A 24,203-nucleotide genomic window follows, 5' to 3' on the forward strand; every position below is an offset into this window, starting at 1 on the left:
TGGAACCATCTCTCCAAATTATTTCCCTGTGGAAAAAAAGCACTCATTTTTGTAGCATTGAAATCTTTAAAGGCAAAAGTATTCTTAGTTAATGAGAGCCAAAGGTCTGTCATTAACTAAAGGAAGAGGTTTTACACTGTCTCTGCAGCAGGTGGTGGGGAGGAGGAATGGTGAGAGAGGGAGAGTGCCTGAAAGGGTTTGAGCAGAAAACATGAGTGGTGGTTTTGTCAATGGCAGATCCTGCTTGCAAGATGCTGAGAAGGAAATTGCTCCGCAAAATTAATCTTCTTGTGGAAATAGCACTCTTTCCCCCATCCCAGCCTTTATATCCTGATTCAGGACATTTAAAAATTGTGGGGTTTTTTTTTTTTTTTCCTTAGGAATGTATTTACACTTTCCAGACAGTTCTAATTCTGTATTTTCCAGTTTAGGAATGTAGAATTCACAGCAACTGGTTGAAAATTGAATTAGTTTTAAGCAAAGATTCCTGCCAATCTCAAAGCAGAAGTGCAATGTATTGCATACAGGAAACAAAGTTCAGAGTGCAGTTTACCTCGTTGTTCATTGACGAAAATTTCCAAAATTTCCACATTAAGCACATGTTTCAGTAATCCAGCTTTGAAGTGACTGAAATATCTCTTTTCTTTAATGGTAATCAGTTCAAGAAATATATGTCTTCACAGAAACAGAATTTATATTGCTAGTTCCAGCTTTTTTCCCCTCAGATATTCTTGCAGTTTAAAACAGATTGCAGGTAAAAGAAATCTAGGATTGAAAGTTGGGGTTTACCTTAAATTGAATCTGTAATATTTAAGACTCAGAAACAGAATGATCAAAGCCAGCAGTTTATTGTGAGGCTTTCTCTTTGACCTCTTTTACCAAGCAGCCCTCTTTCTGGACAGGACCAGATCCCTCTGGCTCTACCCTGAGTGCATACATTTTTCAGCAGCTGTCTCATGATACAAGTGGCTTGGTCCTTTTCTGTACTCAAAGAAATTATGCAATAAGGTAATTTTATTTTCTAATACATCAGAAATGTATTTTCTAATACATTTTATTTTCTGAACATTTCAGAAAATGAAATACCAGTCTGCTTCCCTAGACTGCCACAATGTCTTTTCTGTTCTGTTTAGGAAAAATACAGGTTAAAAGTAAGTCAAAGAGGTAGATGAAGGAGTGGTGTTTTACCAATTAGCATGGGCAACCTGACACTGTGAGGCAGGACTTAAAATGTTAAGTTTTTCCTGAGTCCACTGAGCCCCTCTGCACTGCTGTTTGCTTAGCTGAGCCTAACATTTTAAGCAGCTGATTAAACAAAGTAATGTTGAGTCTCCTTTCTCCTGGGAGATGAGAGGTTTAGGCTAGCTGGTTCAGATGCATGCTAGCTACTGAAGAGGAAAATAATCAGCCCATTTTTTTATTGACTGACTGAAATATTTTGACTGAGGGTTTTTTTACCGATTTCCTAACAGTGCATATAGTTGTGTTTCTGTCTCTGTACATTTTGTCTGGATATTGTCCTCATGTTGCAATTTTCATTTTTGTGAAATGCTAGCATTTCCCAAGTGGACTGTCAGAATTGTTTCAAGCACTTTCAGTACTAAAAGCATGAATATCTGACTTTTGCACAGAGCTGATGCCTGAGTGCTTTCTGAGTGTTTACACTGTGTGTGGAAAAGATGGGAAAAATGCAATGGATTTAGCTAGAGGATGGTTGATGGCTGATGGCTTAAGTTTTAATGTAGTTACTGCCTTCATTTTAGGGTGAGCACTAAATGGCAATGATGACCTTTTCACAAGCATACAGATACCTTAAAGCCAAACCACTTTATGATCATAATCACACCATGAACCAGTTAAGTCAGCAGTACCTTTCTGTATGATCATGGACTGAAAGGCTGGGAATGCCACCTGGCCATACAGCCCACTGGACTTTCCTGAGTTAATTCCCACAGGGAGCATACTTTTGGGACACTGAGACTGAATTTACAGCTTTCCAGTGGCTCACATTTTGCCTAAGACTTTGTAAATTATCCCAGTAGTCAATCACTATATTTTTAAAATAAATGTGCTATGTACTACTTGGAATGTTTAACTTCAATTCCAGCTCTTGAACCTTGGTAAGCAAAACTGAAGAGTAATTTCAGCTCAAGTTTCATGTACTTTTAAACACCTTTCATATTTAGTCTGCCTAAATATTTTTACTGCTCCTCCGTGTGATTAATTGAAATTATGCATTTTGCTCATCTGAAAATTTCATGTATGATTAGCTAGGTAATAAGAATGATAGTAATGCTTTCCATGTCTATGTTGGAAATTAATCTAAATCATAATGAGAGGTGTTTTATTACCACATCCCAAAGAAGAAGGAAGGCCCAGGTAAAGGAGAGGGAAAAATCATGTGAACACCTGCAGCTCTAAGCCGCTAGTGAGAACAGGGTGGATACCACTGTTTTTAAAGCCTGCTGACTTTTTTCCATCTCACACAGGGCTCTCCTGTAAGGAGAACTTCTTTCTTGGCATTTTAAGGATGGGTTTAGACAGGAACTGAGTCAAAATACAGCACTTTTGGGAAACAGGCTGATTTGCCATAATTTGGACCCATGATATAAGGTATTGTCCATGGAGTGTGTAATTTTTAACATGTATTTTTCATGGGCTTTACTGAAACACAACCAGTATATTTGCATGTGGAAAAGCAAATACTCCCTTCTAAAATCCAATACTATGAATAGCACTTCAGAGCTTTGTTATTTGTGTGTTAGTTTTTCAGTTTGGAGGAAGGAGTGATCTGGCACATCATGTTGTACTGATTAGTTGCTTAATCCATTCTGTGCCATTATTTTCCCAGACAAAAGATGTACTCAGCTGTCAAGGTCTTCCAAAATGTTGATGATGGTTATTCCAAAATATAGTGAAAAATCGGTTCTTCTATCTTTTCCCAGTTACCAAAATTTGTACCTGCATGCATTAAACTCTATTGTCTTTCTGACATTAAGTCTTTGCTTAGCACCATGATTACAGTTCTCTCAAGTTTACCTTTTGTGTCTTCCCTTGATGGTCAGGCCAATTCCCTTTAATTCATCTTCTGGAGTCTATTTTCCGTGTAGAACCCTTTGTCTGGAGCTTTGAAATGATGACACGTTTGTTAAAGAATGTTGCAGCATGCTTTTCCTGTTTGGAAAAAATATAAATTTTATATTCACCTTTATTTACAGACATGGTTGCAACACTGTTAAATTTGTTTATGAGACAGTTATACTGTGATTCTGTATTACAATTTGAAATTGAAATATACCAATATGCAAAGACTTAGCATCTGCATGCACTTGTGAACTTAGGCCATGCAAGTGATATGAAGGTTTGCAGCTTGAGAGTTTGTTTGCAAGCATCCCCCTGCAAGTGTGGAGGAAGGCACAGAGCTCCTGGCTTCCTTCCCACACCAGTGGTGTGCCTGGGCATGGCTCAGCCCTGCCTGCCTGGAGACAGCTTTGGAGAGACCTCCAAAATGTGTGTAAAGTGCAAATGTGTTTGTTGTATTTTGCTTGACAGTCTAAAATTCATATCACATTATAGTTCAGAGAAATCATTCCGGATTCTCTGAATGTCTGGGAAGCAAATTTATTGTATTATTGTATTTACTGACATGAAACATTGTTTCTGATAATATTTTCCTGCTGCAGAAGGTCATCCCTCTGTAAATCTGGATCCTTTATCCTAGCTCACAAACCCACTCTCTGCTATACTTGAAAGTTTCTAAATTGTTTCTTGTTAGGTAAAAGAGCATATTTCCTGAGCATCTGGACTCATCCCTGAGGCTACTGCTTTGGAGGAAATGACTTAAACCTGACTTTTGTCACAGCCTCCACTCCATTCATTTTTTTATTCGATCCTTGCTATGTCTTGTTTTTGCAGCAGAAGCACACACTAGCCCTCAGGCCCGAAGATGCACAGCTTTCCAAAAAATATATAGTTTCAAATCAGAAAAAACAGGTAGAGAAAAGAGTTGTCTCAGTGCTTTCTGTACTTATTATCTGTGGCATTAAACGCAAGAAACTCAGTGATGATTGCAAACATATATTTCCTCTGGAAGCATCTGTATGTGGTGATAACACCTTTCATTTGTCTTCACTGAGAGCTTTCTCAGAGTCCATCTTTGCAGTGCAGCATATTTTAAGGCAGGCTTTTTCTAAACCAGCATATTATGCATTATGCATGAGATAGCAGTAATGATAAATAAAAAGGAGTGTTGCTAAACTAGAAAATTGAACCCTACTGGTTTGCTCTAAGTCAGTTTCAAAGATATAAATTTAGCACACTAAGCAACAGGCTCCTGCTCTAAACAAATGTATGCTTGTTATTCCATAACAGAACACGTGACAGCACAGGGTCTCATGGGCACTGGGTCAGATCTAGAGTGTATTTGGGTCAGAATTCATGTTCTGTTTTGGTCACTACCTGTTGCTTTAAAGTGAAGTGGGAGAATACTGTGGCAAACACACATGGAGTACTTTTCTCCACAAATAGTTGATTCTTTTAGATAAGATTAACTTTGTCTCCTTACTACAAGGCTCCATACCCTGCCCAAACTTCTTGGCAGCATTAGCTACTCCAGCATTGCTGATTTTATCAGTCACAGAAATTTTCAGGTCTTCTTGAACCTTACTAAGATTTACTCTTTTGTGCAGGAGGTCCAGGCAGACCTACCTATGTGTTATTTGTGGTTGAGAAGTTTCCTGCTGTCCCGATATTTAAGGGCTACAAAATTAGATCTTAGATCTCTTTTCTGTCTCTCTGTGCCAGATGTCAATCCATGACACTGCTTTTTAGATCAGTTTTATTTTCACAAACTGAATAAATCAGGTGGCTTTCCCCCTTTTCACATCATCTTTATACAAAGGTGATACAAAATTTTTCATTAAAAACTCTGGTTAGAAAGAGTTAAGAGTAAGAATTTCCTCTCCTATTTGTACAATACTGTTATTAAGAATAATTTGAATTCTTAGGTGTAACCAGGCTGTATGAAGAACTAGAGCAGCATGTATGCCATGTTTATCCTTGGCTTTGTTATCATTATTGTTGTCATTATAATAAAAGAAACCAGAAAAACTAAGAAATACAGGTCTAATGTCTTAAATTTTCTTTCTGTATTTTACATTTTCACTGACTTCTCTGTGATGAACACCCTATTTACTGAAATAATCCTTGTCAAAGCTTTCTTAGACAGCTCCCTCCCAATGTAAATGGCAGGAGGGAGGTTTAGAGCTACGTGATTTAAGCATTTTGAATGGACATAAGCTTGCAAGTCCGTGAGCAATTTTTCAGACTGCAATTTTAAATATCTGTCTCCTAAACTACAAAATTGAGATGATGCCGTCTGACACTTTATGAAAACTCATTCAAAATTTTAAAATTATCATGTTTGTTTTGTTTTGTTGGAGAGCACACCAACCTAAGCTGCTTTCAGCTGCTTCTGATTCCTGTGCTACCTTCCAAGTTGTGCCAGTCTGACTGGTTGCATCATTGGGGGAAGAATTAGGTTCAGGATTGATTTCAGTTTAAAATAACCCATTTTCCCTTGCTGCTGCTGAAAAAAGCACTTGCCAAGCTCCAGCCTAAAGGATTTCTATTGTCCTGGTAAGAAAGGCCAGGCTTAGCATACCTGTACAATCCAGAAAGCAGAGAGGAAGATAGTGGTAAATATTGCCATGGGAGGACAAGTACTCTTGGGCACACTGTGTGCTGGAATGGTAGATGTGGACTTGTGAGCAATGGGGCTGCTGCAGGGGGGCTCTCCCTGTGGTCATTGGGAGAGAACTTACAAATCAACCCAATTACATGCAATAAAATACCTGTCACTTGTCCTCCATTCCTCCCCACAGAGGGAGCAGCCTGGCAGTCCCCCAAACCCCGACCAGCCACTCCTGAGAGGAGCTTCACCATCACATTCTTGGGCATTTAATGATCACCCAGAAACCCAGCTTTGGGGAACAGAGCCTTGGGAATATTGTAGCCTTACCGGTTCATTTGAAAGTAAAATATGTGTATTTGACAGAGCATTGAGATGGGATGGGCTGTTTCCCCTGGCCTAAAGAGGCCCACAGACTTTTGGCAAGGGTGCCATGAAAGAGAAGGTGAGAAAGAAAACAACATTACCGAACCCGTTCATTTAAATGTCTATAGTGATTTAACAATACTCATGTAAACTTAAGCTCTACCATGAAAGAATAAGGAGATTATTTACCAAACCCCTGCTGTGAGGACGGCATAAATATCTCAGCAGTTTGCTTTGAAACCACAATGAGGCAAGACTCTTAGTCTTGCCACCCTGCTGGCTTGTAAATTCCAGATAGTACATAAGAGAGTTAACTCTTCATTTTTGTGTACTGTGGCAAATCCTAAATAGCAATTCAAAAATATTTGCTATTTTAAAAGCAACCATCTGTGTTCCTAATCCTTTTTTTTAACATCAACTCTGTTTTGCAATCATCATTTTGTGTTATGTATCTAGTCTATAAAATAGATGTTGCTTTATGGATTGCCAACAATTCTTGTGCTCTTAACACCACTGCTTATGTATTCACTCTGTAGTGTCTTCTTGGTGTTCATACATAGCAAGTCACTGAAGCCAATAAACTGTTGCCCACTATCTAAATCATCTATTTGCTAATGAAAATTAATTCTAAAATAGTTTCTTAACTTCAGAATAGCAAAAATATTGCATGATAAAATAAAAAATTTCTTTTTCCTAGTATTGGTGACCACTAGATCATCCATCTAAAAATATAGTAGAGATAGTGGAGACCTCAAATACTGATACCTGGTTTATATTAGTCAAGTCTTGCAAAAAAAGTCACACCCCTGAAATGCAGGGTGCAGCAAGTATGCTCCGCTGCAAACTAACAGAGAAAAAATAAACAAGATATACCCTTTTCAAGATTAAGATTTTCCATCAGCCTCTGGAAATGGATTTATGTAAGAAAAAATTTTCTATGCAAGACCAAAAGATGCAACACAATCTGATAAATGAACAATTGCACTTAATAACAAAATGGCTTTTTAGCTGACAGCTGTTTCACCAGACAATTTAGTCAGAGGCCAGATGGCCAAAGAGAGACATGGTGGAAAGTAATTTCATAGGATGACTCCACAGAAGGAAAAACTCATCATTTGGATGTTTGAAATGTCAAAGACTCAATTAATGGAATTAGTATGTAATTCCTAGTGCAGTTTGCCTGTTGGAAGCTGTGCTCAAGCTTGTTCTCAGAGCTCCACTGAAAGCTGAAGCAGTGGACTCCTGGCTGAGAGCCCCGACTCACGCGTGGCTCATTGCCTCTCCATCTCCCTTCCTGACAACGGGTTTTGTCTGTGATATCAGTCTGGGCCACTTACTGCCCTGCACCAGGTCATTCTTTGCCTCTCCTCTGGCCCTGTGGAGGGATAGGAAGAGGTAAAACCTAAAACATAAGTAGGTGGGAAATTTTGGGAGATGCAGGAGAGGTGAGATTTACTGTTGCCTACTGAAGTCGCATCTAAACCTAGACACAAGAACAGCATCAGTTTTTATACATAGCAGAAAAGGCAGTTTCCAGAGACAGAAATATTTTTAAAAAATTAAATTACAATATAATATTTTCCAGATTCAGCTCAATTCTTTTCTATCAAAAACTAGATGACAGCATTATTAGTTAACACCACTACAAGTTAAACTGTCTTTGGAATACTCTGCCTCCATCTTCTGACAGCTCAGGGAAATGCAGTGAATAGTTTGTATTTGGACTTCTTAATTCACAGAATAATAGAAGAGATCTTAAAGACCTTCTAATTTCACAAAAAATTATATATTTTCAAGACCAAGGCTTTGAATATTTGGGTGAAACTTCATTGAATTCAATCATTGCCTTTGCTCGCTAATACTGGCAAATATTGCTTTTGACTGTCAAATCATCTTTTCTTACAGATTTCTGAAAAATAATTCATGACTTTGCTTCCTTTTTAATATCTTTAACACAGCACTTGAATTCCTACCTGATTAATGCAGAAGGTTTTGATGACGCAACACCAGTTCATACAGCAATGGTTTGTCATTGGTCTTCCACATACTTTTTTCTCACTTAGTGTCTGTGACTCCTTAATTTTTCTAGGTTTGATACCTGCATTACCAGTTAGTAAATTTGCTTTCTTTGTTTCTCTCTTAACATAAAGCTTTTCCCAAATAAGCTTTGATGAATACTAAATTGAGAGCAACAGTCATGCATCCCACTTACTCCTTGTATTTGAATTTCAGACCCAGTGTTGCAACCAGATGTTGAGTGCTCTGTGCTCACCATAAATGACAACTGATTTTTGTTAATGCAGTAAGATGGGAAAATTCATTTATGCTGTCCAATATCATATTGTACAAGGCATGTGTATCCACATAGCTAGAGCAGAAAGAAAATTGCTCATTTATTTGATGGCTGATAGACAAAACAACATGAAATAAATATTTTCTAAATTTCTTAACTTCAAATGAAAAAATATTCAAGGCAAGGCCATGCACAGAGCAACCTTTCCATCCATATTTGTCTCATCTGTCACACTCACACCTGACCCCTTCAGTTCCCAGAACTGGAACAGATTTAAGGGGGCCTTCTCTGGGTCTTAAGTTCAACTCTCAGTCATGCAAGAAGGTGTGTGTGAGTGCAGAGGAGTCCATGGAGACCTGCAGGTGACAAAAATCTACTGATATGCTGCACTCATTGACTGCTTTTCCAAGTTTTCTGAGCCAATGTTTCACAGAGCAGTGGACCATAGGAAAATGGCCAAATCATGTCAAATATGAGGATGAAGATGCCACAGGGAGGTGGATGAGTATTACCAGGTGATACAAATCCTTTTCCAAACAAAACAAAACAAAACCCCGCCGTTTACTACTTTTTTAGGCTGTAGAGTAATTGAAATGTATTATTTCCCACCTACATGAGATATTCGTGGCACACCATAAAAGAGAGGAGGAACAGGGACAGTAAGTAAGGGAAGCTGAAACTAGGGTTTCAGATGAGAGAAGTTAAGTTTTTTTCTCTGAGAAGTCAAGAAATCTAAATGGTGCAATATAACAATTCACACTTACAACAATGATCCTCCACCTCTACTCTGCCCTAGTGAGGCCACATGTGGAGCCCTATGTTCAGTTCTGGTCTCCTCAGTTCAAGAAGGACAAAGAGCTACTGGAGAGGGTCCAGCAGAGGCCACAAAGATGATCAGGAGTCTGAAGCATCCCTCTTATGAGGAGAGGTGAGGGAGCTGGGCCTGTTTAGTCCAGAGGAGACTGAGAGGGGATCTCATAAATGCGTACAAATATCTCAAAGGTGGATGCCATGAGGATGGTACCAGATTCTTTTCAGTGGTGCCCAGAGACAGGATGAGGAGAAAAGACCATGAACTAAAACACAAGGTTCACCACCACACAAGGAAGAACTTCTTATATTGACAGTGGCAAGATTGTTCTCACTGTGGTACTGTACCATACCTTGCATCACTGACATGATCACAAAATGTGGCAAAATAGAGGGATGCCAGAGCCAGCTGCAAATTACTCAGTATTAATTGCCCAATTCCATGTGTCCCTACTAGGTCTTCTGGAGGATGGGAAATTGGCTCACACAGGTGTACCTACTGCATCAGCCACAGCTGGAATGCTGAACACTGAGAAGAGGAGCAACTGTGGCTCTCAGTGTGCAAACCCTGTAGTCCAGAGCATGGGAACCACAACACAGAGACAGAATGGCTTCAGGACCACAGAGGTATGAGTATAATTATGTTCCCTAATGACCAGCACTAGCCTCAACCAGGTCTAAGTTACTTTTCTGACAACATTTCTCTTTGCAATGAAACTGTATTTAATGTCTTGATATAGGAGAAAATGGTACCAGGCTGCACTACAGCCATGGCATGATAGAGCTGAGCACATCTGGCAATGCTTCATGCATGAATGGCCACAGAATTGATGTTTCATTTGTTAGTCAAGTAATACACACACTGCAGTCAAAAAAGCCCTCATGATAATTTCTTTCCAACTCAGTCCACCTGTGGCATGCATCATGCAAACTATTTAGATTAATTATCTGAAAAGGAACATTAATTGCTTTCCCTTAATTGCTGTTCTGCTCAAAATATGTGCACTGCATGAACCCTGGTTCTTTCAAAGCTGGACATGAAGCTTGAAAAAGTCAATGGGTTTCTTTTCAATAATTTCAGTAGGCTTTGGATCAGATCCTCCCCCCTTTTCCCTCTCACTTACGTGTTGTGTCCCTTGTATACATTGTAAGAACAAGGCTTTGGGGCTATACCAAAGACCAGCCTTCTCCTGTCACAGCTGCCAACCTGCCACCTACAGGTTTCTATGCTGCCCTGTTTGCATAGCAGCTGCTCAGCTGCTGCAGATTAAAGAAACCCACAGATTGTGGCTGGTTTACTGCTTCCTTGGTTTCTCATTTGATAAGGTATTAGGTAAAAAGTTGGGGAAGAGAGACTTCCTTGTTTGCTGGGTTATCTGCAGATATAGCAGATAAAGTCTTTTACATGGTCCTTGGCATTCTGGGGCAACCTCAATTTCTACTCTGAGGAGTGCTTGCCAGGCTGTTGTTGCTGCTTCTACTTTTTCAGGGCAATCTCCTGTTACTACAATTTAATCTAATTTCACATCTGGGGAGAGTGAGACTGTAAAAGTTTGGTAACCACAGAATGTGCAGTCATGGGTGAATGTTTATATCCCTGTGGGAATCTGTCAAAGGGACATTGCACTCCCTTCCAGGTGAGCATGAATTAAGCCTTGAGGTGTTCCCAGAGTGGAATCATAAACAACATCTTTTACATCTAGCTTTGCCCTCCGTGAATAGGATGCTCCCTGAATTTGCTTTGCTAGTTCCACAAAATTTGGCACAGCAGTAGTTAAAGGGGTAATACTGGCATTCAGTCTCCTGCAGACAATGGTGAGTGGCCACTGTCCCCTCGGCTTTTTCACCATTCTCTAGGGTGTACAACTGGTTTTCTTATCTGTACAATGCTGGCTAGATTGGCAGTCCTCTTAAGTATAATTTTTACCTTTTCTTCCAGTTTCTGCTTTATCTCCTTTTCTTTCAGTAACTGTTTGTGCTGTGCAGCTGCTCAGTTTCCAAAGATAGTAACGATTCAGTCGGTTTTCTGCCCTCTATTTCCTCTCTCAGATTTTGTTTCACTCTGCTATGGTTTTTGCCTACCTAATTTCTCCAATAATTGGCTTTCCCTATGCTCTGCTGAAGCGAGTAGAATCTTAAAATCATCTTTCTCAGTTATAAGCTTGCTTTTGGGTTTCCAATCTTTCTTTTATTTCCCTCTCAAAAGCCAGTGATGACTTTAATACTCAATTTTCTGATTTCAAAGCAGCATGTTCTATATATGATCTATTTGAGGGAAGAAGGACTCTTTGATTTCCTTTCGCATGTAAAATAAGTGAGCCTCCAATACTGCACAAATAATTGCTTTGTCTTCCCAGAATTTTTGGGCCCATTTCTTGCCTGCCTGGGCACGAGCACATTCATACATCTGTAACTGTTTATTCATGGCAATCCTGCTGCCTACACTAATTCTTCTGTCACATAAAAATCAGAGAAGAGGGACCCCCTGCTTGCTTTCAGTGTTTCTGTAGATGTACTGGGCCTAGGGACCTTCCCTTTCTTCCTCAGTATTATCTCAGCCTGTCTGAGATCCTGGGAGACCCTCACAGACAATATTTTAAAGTAACCAATCTGGCACTCTGAGTCTGCTGAGGTGCCAGAGGCACAGTGTGGGGGCACAGTAAGTCTGGTCACAACCACAACCCCTGATGCAAAACTGGCACGCATTGCACTGTAAGTCTGGGCAAATTCAGTAAGACTCCACATCCACAAATAGTGCAATTTCTTGCCTGTTGGACAGAGTAAGGTCCACAAATGGCTGTTGATAAATGCACTGATATCAGAATACATAAGCAATGGTATTACTGTGAAATAAAACTTACCTGACAGGTGTCCCCATGGGGGAGGAGAGAGACAGGGTCCCCAGGTTGCCTGTTGACCATCCCAGAACACAAAGGTAGAGCCTCCTCTGACCTCCCTCCCCTGTTAAGTCATATTTATATTGTTTTCTTTGAGGATGGGGGAAAAAAATTCACTTGACATAATTTCACGCTTAAATGGAGTTTGAGTGACTTTACATACATGGAAAGATTGTACAGTTTTTACTTTGTTAGCACATGTGGGGCGTGAAAAGAAATATGTATTTCAAGTTCAAGCTTTTGGTCACCATTTGGGTCATTCCTTTGGCTTAATTCCCATTGGCTTCATTGTTTTAAACAGAGAATGACTGCAACACCTCTGTGCAATTCCATCTTTTGTTTCTTGCCTCTCTCAGACATGAAACAAGCTCCTCTGGTGTCCCTGCTCCTCAGGCATACACAGTCGGTTTCTGCTGAATTACTGCCAATGTGGGCACTCCTCCTTGCTGAGCTTTGTCTTTTGACAATTTTCCACAGAAAGTGCCTCAGCACAGCATGTGGCAGAACTGCTACACCCCCACCCCCCCATAAGAAGTTGTCCCACCTTGGGAGTCACATACTTAAACCAAGGGGTCTGAGCAAATGAAAAAGAGAATTTGGATTGAATTTCACCTTGCATTTGCCAGCACACAACACATCAGTACATATCTGTTTATTTTGAACCTCCTTTGTATCATTATCTTTTGTATTCCTATAGTACAAAGATATTCCCAGGTGACATAAAAGACACTGCTGTATCTTTTCATGAGATACTGCACCTCCAGGTGGACAGGGACCCATTCCACAGGAATATCCACGTCAACAGCCATGGGAACTCTGTAAATGAAAATCCCAAATGCTTGCCATAGCCACTAGCCCAGAGAGAAATTTTAATTGGTGAAGTTGGTCAAACAGCACTACATAATTATTAATCCAATTTAAAAAGGACTTGGTCACAATTGAGAATTACAGTGTGTACCTGTCCTACTGTTTGAGAAAATTGTCTAATTTTGTAATTGAATGGAAAATTACTTCTGTATTGCACTTAGTAGGAAGTATGGACAAATTCCCACTTGTTGACAATGTGAGTGTTGACTGTAATGGTAATACTCAGCGAAGTGTAGGTTCCTGCCCTGAGGCCCCATGACTTTGAAGATATTCTCCTGCATTTTCTAACTGAGATACATTCAGTAACATGTATCTGTGCTGTTGCAGGTCAGTGCAAAGAAAATTTCTGATGATAACTGAAGTATTTACATTATCCTCCACATCTAATGCAGGTGCATAAGAAAGGAAGTTGTCTAAATTTCTTGTCATCAAAAAAGAAATATGTATGTCTAGAGAGAAAGTGTAGTATCTAATGTAGGCTCCAGCTCTGACCTGCCATTTTTCATCTCTGTTTTTCCACTGTTTAGGGAACCATAAGATGAGCACACAATGTGAATACCTTAAGTTTTATTTACCTTAACATTCACATTGACTACAGTTTTTCTTTTATCCCGACATGCTATAGAATACAGCAATGCAGCACATGGTGCTCTCAGAAAACTTGGGTTGTGCCATCGGCATGTGGGCTAGCAGGGGATAAATCTTGTCACCTCTCTGTTTCTCACTTTCTCCTGCATCCAGATCTAAGGCAGCCATCTGCCTCGTCTCTTCATACTTGGATATGACGGGGTACAGCTTGTGCTGTTGAAAGGGAAAAGGTTTGACACGAACTGTATCTGGGAAACCTTATCATCCTCTCATGACGGTAATGTCAAAACAATTTAGAACGAAAGGATGATGATGAAGACAGTAATAAAGAGTGCAAATACCAATGAAGGTAATAGGTTGGTCAGGAACCTCTCCCAAAAAGAAATGATATCCAGATAATGTCCCTGACTGACAATAATAAGTCTTTGGCAAGTACTTGCATGAACAGTAGCACTAGGGGAGCAGATAGCAAAGGAGCAGGTGTATTCAGGCTGCAGAAATGTGAAATAATACACAGCATAAAATTAACTCCAGGTGTTGTTCTGAGATATATATCTACTTTCCACTTATGTCAGTGTCTGAACTTCATCAGACATTGTTTTACCTTGTAAATAATGCCTAATTTACCTGGCATTCCTTACACTGACAAATAGTCTCATGGAACACTGGCAATGCAATAATCAAACCCACCCAACTCAGCTGTGTGTCTCTATCAGCCCAGATCTGGGTACACTTTGTTAGACCTATCCAGTTTCCTGTGCATTACAGTGCATTGCTAATGGCAACAAGCAGACAGTCTGGGAAATGGAAAAGTATGAATTTAAATTAGGGATGCACTTGCATGACTCAGAGAGACTGACTTTTTTGAATATTGAAAATAAACTGATGAAGCTCTGAAAGGTATATATTGTGCTTGGATCTTGTACACAGACAGAAGTAAGTGCTACTTTAAAACTATATTTTCACATTAGAAATATAAAATCAAGTACAGAAAATTCTATCTCAGACTAGTGATGCACTACCCTCAGTGACATCAAGAGGAAACTCTAATTTTTACTTCTGGACCAAAACCAGATTTATTTGCCCTGGTTTTATAGTATACACATGCAGAGAGGATAATTATAGTCAAGAAGGTTGATCCAAAGCCTACTGACATCCATTGCCTTTGTAGCAGGTATAAAAGCTTGTGTCCACACTGAATAAGGAAGTTGCTCTGCATTGCAGGGCCGTGTGAAGGATGCTGGAGACATTCTGTTTATTAAGCAGAACTGTTTTTGTAAATTAGGGGTTAATTATCAATTACTCTTTCTGTTGTCATTGTAGAACTCACTGTACTGTTTAAAACTCTCACAGAGTAAATGGGACACACAGAAAATGTCCACACAAGAAGTCGCCATTAATGTTACAAAAGGCATCAGACAAAGTGACAGAAGGAAAACAAAGAATTGTGCCAATTAAAGAAGAAAATGGCAGGTGAGGATGGACTTAACACAGCTTCACTGCACTTTAAATGTCAGTCACTGAAGACATGAAGATCTCTAGGTGTTCCAGGTTGAATACAGCAGGAAGCTGCAACTGAGTGCCTCCAGAAGCAGGTCTTGTGGAAACCAGCTGCAAGCACTGTAGGATCTTCAGACACTGTTTGTCTAAAGCAGTGGCACTACACAGACACACACACAGAAATTCATGACATTTGTTTTTTACTAACTTCTGTGTTATCCCTTGTGCATGTCCTGTTTTGCATTGCTATTAAGATGAGTCTGGATAATAAGGGGTACAGCTCATCCCAATTAAAACCAGGAAATGAACAAATGAATCTGCATTTTTAGTCATAAGGGAGTTTTGAGTGTGCACATTCAAACCCACAGAGTTAATTTAAAGCACTCACATGTTTTAAAATGCAAACCCGGATATCTCAAAAAAGTGAGACTAAAGTCTACTCTTCCACTAAATCTTTTTCCAGCTGTGTATACTGGTTATATATAGTTAAGTCATAGAGTAACATTTTTATATATTAAATTTTCAATTACTTAGTTTTAATTTATTGTTCGTATTGATATAATTTTGGTCCTAAAAACAGTATCAATATTTCATATTGATCAGCCTTACTTGAAGGTCCTAGTCTTAACTGGTAAGTAGAGTTATGGCTACTTGGTTGTTTTATAAATGCCCCTTTGATTATGTTGAAGTCTAGTCTGACTTGGAAAAAAGTTAACATTAACATTACATGAAAATAACCACAATTTTTAAAGTAATATTCTAATGCCAGTTCAAAAAATTAACTTTCTCTGATAAGATACAATTAATTCACTGTGCAGAACTTATTTAATACATTGTGAGAATCCTATACTGCAGTACTCCATGATTATCATAAATACATATCTAAAAGGAATACAAATGTTCAATATAGTCAAGTCTAGGCATTAATTTATTACCTCTTAATATGGAAATAATAATATATATTCTCTGTGAGTTTGCATGTTTATGAAGATAAAAGAGGTAAATTTATTTGCCTCTCCTATCAGCCATATATATATATGTATGTGTATATATATGGATGTATATTAGTATTCTTAAAGGGCCATTTAAAAACTACCCAAAACAGACAAACAAGTATGAATAGGATTGTGAACTGAACCCTAGTTTATTTTGTTTTAGGACCATTTTAATAGCTTGCTGCTTAGGTGTTCAAGTTACTTTGATTGCTGTACAACAAGCCTATGCAATAGGAATTGTTCCTTAATTACTCCAACAAAAAGGCAAACTGGAATCCAGAGTTAGAGCCAATATTTTGCATACCATAGCATATTTTAAAAGGATTTTCTGGCAGAGACAGTGCAGTATAAACTTGTATGATACAAGAAAGCTATAGAAAGTGAATAATGATCCTGATGTGTTTAAGGGTAAAAAGGATTCTGAAGGAAGGCAAAAGAGGTTTGCTGTGTAAGAAGCTGTTCCAGAGATTGTGGCCTTGGGTGGATACCACATTAGAGTGAGTAGATGGAAGAACAAAGGAGTCCTGGCAGTGTGATTATTTATTAGCTAATAAATTATTTAGTGATGATGTGCTGGCCACTTGTGTCAGACAGCTTGGGTCACACCACAGAACTGGAAGCCCATGAGCCGCATGGCACATGAAGCAGCCCTGGCTCATGCCAGCAGCCATCAGGGAGGCAGCTCTTAAACCTTGTATTCCGAGCATGAGATGTGACAGGCTGGTTTGCAGGAGATGGCCTTGGTACACAATTTTCTGGGCAGCAGCACAGACCTTGCTCATGCAGACCACATCCCCCATCAGGGTGGCAGCTGCAGAGTGGTGGATGCTGCCTGCCCTGGACTGCTCGTGGTAATGTTCCTGAGCCACTCCAAGATCCCCTAAACTTGTTTATATCCTGAAATTTAACTTTATAACATTCAAAGATGGGATCCAAACTTCTGTGGTAAAAGCCATGTTTAGTAACAAGCAATTTTATACACACTCCTCATGTAATACGTTGCTGTTCTTATTCATTAGGCAGTAACTAAAAATGAATAACATTTTGTCCTAGGTGGCTTCTTAGTGTTTGATGTGCAAACTTCCAATGACCTTAATAAAATTAAGAGCGTGTTGTGGAGATGTGGATCTTGCCTTTGTACACAGATTGGGATATACTTACATTTACTTTCCTTCTACTAGATAACCACCAGTAGAAACAACCAATTTGTTTATAAAATAATGCACCACACTGTATAATTAGGGTGACAGAATGTAGTCTATGTCACTTTAGACAATTTAAAGTCCTCACAGTGGATTCCCATGCTGGTTTCAGTGGAAGAAGCAAGCCTAAAGAGTCATCTGGACATTTTCACTCCAGGTGGCCTTCTTTACAGGATCTTATTTACAGGGTCTGTTCTTTGAGCATTGCCTTTCAGATATAAATGGCTCAAAGACACCAAATAAAATAACTATGTAAAAAGTCATGGACTTTTAGATAAAGGACTTGTGAGCATCTCTGTCTTGAATGCCAGGATTTTTGAAATGTAATTTTCCCCAAAAAGACATTGCCACCTAATTTGTTTGACGTCCCTTGGCTGTACATGAAGATTTCTTCAGGTGCACTGAAACAACACACTTTCTGCTGGAGTGATTTGCCAACATATGGTAAGTTCTTATGATTTATCTAGGTTCAGGTTTTAAACAGAAAGGACATTTGTTATGTTTCCACAATTCCAACACAATATATACATAGGATTTTCCTATATATCTTGATCTTCTTCCACTATGTGAGAAATGGAATCATTCAAAAGAAAGAGGATATTGTCTAAATAAGAAACAAGATTTACAGTTACTAATTCATCATGTGGCAAATTAATATTCTCAAAGGGTCAGTGCTGCTTTATCTTGCACTATTCCTTCCTCTTTTGCCTTATGATTCCTTAATGTATGTCATCATTTCAGCATCACTGTAGGACATTGACTGGAAGACACGCAATTTTACTGAATTGATTTTGTGACTGAAATGATTTTGTACTGACATAAATAGGAAACTATAATTATTGTGTAAGCAATATATGAGTACTGCGTTAAACATGCATTCTTGTTAGTTAAATGACTAAGATTTCATAAAACCAGGACACAGGTATTTTTGATCTTCCCAGTATGTTCATATACGTAGATATTTATTTGTGCATGTCTCTGCATGTGTATATTGTAATGTCTTTAGTGTGTACTTCTGCAGTTCAGGCACATTTTTTTGAGAACCTTTAATTTCTGTTTGTAATTCTGATACCAAGTGTGAAATATTTTAATGTTTGAACCGAAATCTGTTTTACATGCCTTACAAAAGGATGAGCTATATAATTTATTCACAGAAATGGTATTTGAAAAAGCAGGCTTAGTTTTATTTACAAACACATCTAAATTCGAACTAGGCTAATGGGAACATTTTTGTACTCTGCAAATTAATGAAGATTGACCTTAAATTTGAAAATGAAAATAAAGAAAAATTTTTAAATGTCTGTTTATTACTCCATGTGTTTCACATTCCTGTGTTTGTGGTTGGGTTAGCTTTTAAAGCTGAGATCAAAGAGTGCAAAAGTATAATGAATGGTTCCCACATCTGCTATTCATGGAATCAGAATATTTCTGTATCTGATGTCCTCAGGTTGTGGCTCATGGACTGTTTGGTCATATGAAAGAAGGTAAAATACATATATTCCCATAAGAAATCGATGTATTTGCCAAAGAGGGATTATGAGGTCAAAATACAATTGTACCTCTGTAATTATAAATTGGATAGTTTGTTGTTGCTGTCACAGCTAAAGTGGAAGACACTGGAAACCTGAGACACTTTCTCTAGTAAGATGCCATGAGGCAACTAGAATACATAGGTAAAAAAAAAAAAAATAAAAACTGTTATTCCTGTCTGAACAGGATGGAAAAGTAGCTGTAGTGCTGTTTTACTTCTTCCACAGAAATAAACTCAAAACTTTTACAGATGACACTTCTTTTTTTTTTTTTCCAAAATTGCACAAAATTTTCATTACATTTTTCTTTACTACCAGAAAGGCTGTTGCTGAAATATCATCCCCATCCTAATTGTCTGTGCCCCGGGTGTTGCCTGACAAGTAGCTTTTTCTCTTTGATTCCTGGCCAGGATGCTGACACAACAACTGGTTTCTTTCCTGTGGAAAAGGAAGAATAGTATCAAAGGAATGGCTTTCAGATGTGCCAAAAATTAAAAGGATTCAGGGGCACAAGGAAGACATAGTCCAGCAGTCAGGCGTGTAACGGCCCATGGGAACCCTGCAAACAGGATACATCAAAATCTGGGATCAGACAGTACCTTGCAAGTGGAGCCTTTCTTGGTGCAAGAAACAACAGGGGGGGAGAGGGGGTTGGTTCTTGTTGCAAGCAAAGCCCCCAAAGCTTAAATTTAATGGACTCTATTCCACTGTGCCTCTGGGGAATATGTGCTGAGATGGCATTTCTAAAATTAGTGCTTAGGAGGTGTTACATGAGCTACAATAATGTGTACACAGTGTGTCCACAGTACTCTTCCTTTCGTAGTGAGGCAAATATTTTGAAGAACTCAATATACTGCAGTGTTTCAAAACTAAAACCTTCATTGCTCTCAGACCAAGCATCCCTCATTGCACCAGTGACTTCTCAGGTGCCTCCTTTCCAGATTGGCCCAGTGAAGCATGTGTAAAAGGGGCTAACAGGAATTAAGGTGCACTCTAAGATGCAGGGATGCAAGATCTCATTCTGTCCTGTTGCCACTCTCCTGTTTTCAGATCTTCAGTCTGATTTTCAAGGCTTTTTTTTTTTTTTTTTTTTTTTTTTTCAGGTAGCCTGTGCATACTATCCACAGTAAAAAGCCATTATTCTGCCCTGTGGTAAACTAATGGTAAACTAAAATCCAAGTTTATTTGCAACAGCTCCTTGCACAGACAAACTCAGCAAACACTAAAGTCTAGTAAATACTGTAATCCTAATGGTAGAACTTGGTTGTTCATAAGCAAGAAGAGAAAAGGGAGAATATAGTAGCTTTTCATTTCTTTCTGGAAGATTGAATATCACTTAAGTCCTAAGTGCAAAAAGTGGGATGCTGTTGTATATCTATCCATTCAAGATGGTATAAAACAAGCAGCTTTAGGTCACTGTAGGTCCCTGCATAGGAAATAATTGGATTGAGAGAGAGAGAGTGGTGTCACAGGGCAAGACTGAGCCATGCTGCTAGTTGTATTAATTAGCTCTGCTTGCACACTCTTGCATTATAATCAGTATTATTCAGCTTTAATTTAATTTCCATTAACCTCTGCAAAACACCCACGTGTTTGGATACAGGGAAACATGTCTGGGGTATTACTGCATAGATAGAGAAAACAGTTTGCTCACAGTCAAAAAGCAGCTTAAGAAAAGGCACCATGGCTAAGCAGCAGCCTATTCTTTATCAGCTATGAAGAGCTGTCAAATACAAAAGGCATGAAATTATTCATGTTCATCTGTATCTGGTTTTACCAGGAAGTTAAATATTGGGCTTGTCCATGCAAGGCAGGTAGAACTTTCCAGGTCACACTTAGTAAGTGGCTTAATGTTCAGTTTGCCTGACTCAAGGACTGATTTGAACCTAAAATGTTGGGTGTTGTGGCCTGTCCAAGTCCCTAAAACAGCCCTTCTGCAATGCAGTAGCATCTCTTTTGCCCTCAAATTAGTTCCCTTCTAGAATTTTTTTCCACTTTATTCAGATATCAATATGACATTTTTTTTTGCAGCACATTAGTAGACACATTATTATGTTATTGAGAGCATAATTTTACTAATTCAGACATGGACCTAGCAAAACTAAAGCTCATGATCACAGCTGCCAAGCACAGGGGCAAAATTAATTCTCATTAACTCACTGAACATCCACAACTCCACCCAAGCAGTATCATCATCTCTGGGATGTAGGAAGTTCAGTATTAATGTCATGTATAGTGTCCTATGCAAATGATACTCATTATTCATATTTCTGATTGAAAACTCTCTTTCAGATGAACTAACATGTTTAAAATCATTGTGGAGGCAAACACTTTACACCCATTCCTGCTCTAGCTTGGATTTCGTATCTCATGAGGATTTTCTGTCCATGGTCTGTGCCTTATATCTTTCAATAATTTAGAGAAAGTATTAACAAATACAACAGAATAACTTCCAGAATATATACTGGTATATAGATTCTTTTTTTTTTTTTTTGCAGCATGAAATTGCAGTCATCGTTGCTGCTCATCCATCTGCATGCTGTCTTTTCTTACAATGTATTAATTACTTGCATCCATGGTGAGAAACAGTTTCTTATGCCTTCACCATATAGGTATTTTTAATTTCGGTCTAATATTATCTTGCTGGTATTTCATGTTACAAATGTATTTTTATCACAGGGTGAATTTATGCTGCTAAATCCCTTAGTTCCAATACCTGCTCCTGGATCCTAGTCCCAGGCCATTTGCGCTGCACACATGGCACATTTGCATGTGCACTCCAGGTGAACACACAGGAACAAAACAACCAGTTCCCTCTGCAATAAAACTGTGCTGGTCCAGGATCTCTCCAGCTGCAAATTTATGATCTTTTCTTATTAGCTCAGGATATCCTCATTTATGTCTACCCAGTTCTTTGGACTGTTTCTCTTCAGATTCATGTGGGGTTTATCCCACATACTTGAACAGTCAGTGGCACTTAGATATATTTCTGTGCTCTCAAGAACCTGTTGGAGATTTGCTTAAGCAAGTCCAGGTGACCACTATTTTTTTGATGTGTAATATATTAAAATAGATCTCAACAGTGCTCTTGGACTGTCTCTCGTACCCTTAGAAAAGTAATAGCACCTTCCACCTCTGCTGGGTATTTGGGATGTCTTTGAGATCAAAAGAAGTAATGATTTCCATCTTCACATGACAGACAAATTTAAGCTTTGCTTAGTTACACCAGTGCAATTTAGAATAAATTTTTTATGTTCTATGATTTTCTTCCATATATCTAAATAGTTTGAAACTCTGTGGGGTTAGGTCTACGTGACATCTTTCTCCATCCATTAACTGACCATTTTGGTTGCACGTAGCAAAGGTAAATTTTTTATTCAAGAGACACTGGTTTTCATTATTGCCAAGGCCATTGCATACCACATTGCCTGTGTTGTTAGCCTAAAAGCCTTAAAGTGAGTATGGCTTGGACACTCTATATACTTTATATTGGCATTGTGATATAACAGAATGTAACTCTGGCCTCAAATCAGTGGGTTTGTTGCTTTTCCTACAGTTTTGCTTATATAATTTTATATAACAAAAAAATAACTTTTCTATAATTTTAGACAATATTTTATAAACATTTTTAAAACAACAAAAAAATACTTTTCTGTGTTCATTAGTGAGCCTCTGGCTTCATTCATTCAACATGGATTATGCTGCTGCTGTTCTCCTACAATAGACCACAGTGTAGAAGAAACCATGTTACTTTACCACAAATTAGTATGAAAGTAGAAAGCTCTAGTAATGCAGGTTTGATTTTCTTCCCTTTTTTATTGCTTTCAAATTCAAAAACAGGTTAAAACCAGCACTTCAACTGACACAGCTAGAGGTCCTGAATATAAAGCAACTTTAGATTCTTCCAAATTAGTAGTAATTTGAGAACTCGTTCCTGGCATTCAACAGTTTCACTCACTCAGTTCTTGTAGAGCTCTAACAAAAGCTTAGCTAAATTATTCACTTTATTCCCAGGAGTGCAGAACCCTTGTATTTGCTAGTGGCTGAGAAAAAGACACAATGCAATTGGCAGAAATGCAGAAACATGTATATCGTGCCAGAAAAGGCACAGAGAGGAGAATGGAACAAGAGAAATACACAAATTACGAAATTACGGGATGTCGGTCCATTGGATAAAATCATTGCTCTTGTTATATCTGTGTAAATCAATGAATACATCAAAAATTTTGATATAACAGAACTTGTTATTAATTTCTATTAAAATTGTTAGTATCTGTTTTTTAGAATAAATTACTCCTCAACACTTGCTTAAACAGTTTCACCTGAGTTTTTCTAAGGAAGTTGAATTATTTTGGTGCAAAATATAATGATTAATAATCACTATATTGTATTATATTATATTGATCCTCATTATGATGTTCATTATAATCTGAGTGCAAAGAGGAGAATAGAAAAAAAGTGCTGTCTTTGTCCGTTATTCAACTTCAGTCCCTTTGTTCCAGAGCAAATAACTGCTTGAGTGGTGAAGAATGAAGTTTCTAAGTACTTATGCTAGCTGTTGTGACATCTAATGCACAAAGACAATTGAATTTATGAAGGATTTAAGAATCCAAGGGCCAGATTGACAAATTCTAGTAACATTATTCCAATTGCATTTCCATGAGAAATTGAATTGGGTGAGTTAAACTGATTTTTTACTTATCTATTGATTTTGCTCTATGGGCGTTTTAAAAGGGTCCCAGGTATTACAACACCTTTGGTATGGAATTTCTTTCTCTCTCTGACCTCTGTAAACATGGTTGCCATCACTGCATGTCTGTGCTCCTCTTTACATGGATTGGTTGGCCTATTCCCTTAAGTGTTGTCAGTATCCTTAGGTCTGGAGTAGGTCCTAGCCATGATCAGCCTCTCCATCTTGCTGCTCAGCAGACCTCTGGCCTCTGCACTGGGATTGTTGTGCCTATCTTCACTTTTCACCATGAAAGGATTGGTTCTACAGAGTGATACCACTCTGAAATTAGACCAGACATAGAATATAGTTCCAAACTTACCACTGAGTGCAACCTGGAAAAACAATGTTCCAGGAGAATCCGTACTTCCAGCATATCATGACCCAAATTGAACCTTTTGGATGGTTCTTAAACTGCCTGAAAGTTTGAGTAAAGGATCATCAGTGCATGAGGTGACAGCTGGTGACACAGGGTGATTCACTGTGGTTTTTCTGCCTATATGGCCCAGCACAGGTAGAAATGTGACTTATTGCAGTGAAGAACTAAAATTAAACCCCTGAGTTGGACTTAGTTAAATACAACAATGAGCAGTTATCCATTGCTATGTCATTGTCCCTTGCTACTGGGAGGCTCTAAATTGTGTTCTGTTGCAGGACAAGGGTATCACATCATCCACACGAATGTCTCCATGGAATGAGACAGGGACATCTCTATCACTCAAGGGCAGTTTGGATCCT

The 24,203-nt window shown here is 38.5% G+C and overlaps 1 protein-coding gene across 3 annotated transcripts in view; it reads left to right on the forward strand.

Moving 5' to 3' along the window:
- BAALC (BAALC binder of MAP3K1 and KLF4) overlaps positions 1 to 23,407 on the forward strand; it is a 31,441-nt gene extending 8,034 nt beyond the window's left edge. The window contains exons 2-4 of one of the 3 annotated variants that reach the window (XM_066334463.1): positions 9,616 to 9,785; positions 14,864 to 14,983; positions 23,225 to 23,311. In XM_066334463.1, the coding sequence (XP_066190560.1) occupies positions 9,616 to 9,785; positions 14,864 to 14,968 (275 nt within the window). In that variant the 3' untranslated portion in view covers positions 14,969 to 14,983; positions 23,225 to 23,311. Of the gene's footprint in view, positions 1 to 9,615; positions 9,786 to 14,863; positions 15,182 to 23,224 lie in introns of those variants that run through there. The other 2 variants (XM_066334472.1, XM_066334457.1) reach the window with 2 other exon arrangements.
- Positions 23,408 to 24,203: the final 796 nt, after the last annotated feature.

This window comes from Sylvia atricapilla, chromosome 1 (assembly GCF_009819655.1).
Source record: "Sylvia atricapilla isolate bSylAtr1 chromosome 1, bSylAtr1.pri, whole genome shotgun sequence".
NCBI lineage: Eukaryota > Metazoa > Chordata > Aves > Passeriformes > Sylviidae > Sylvia > Sylvia atricapilla.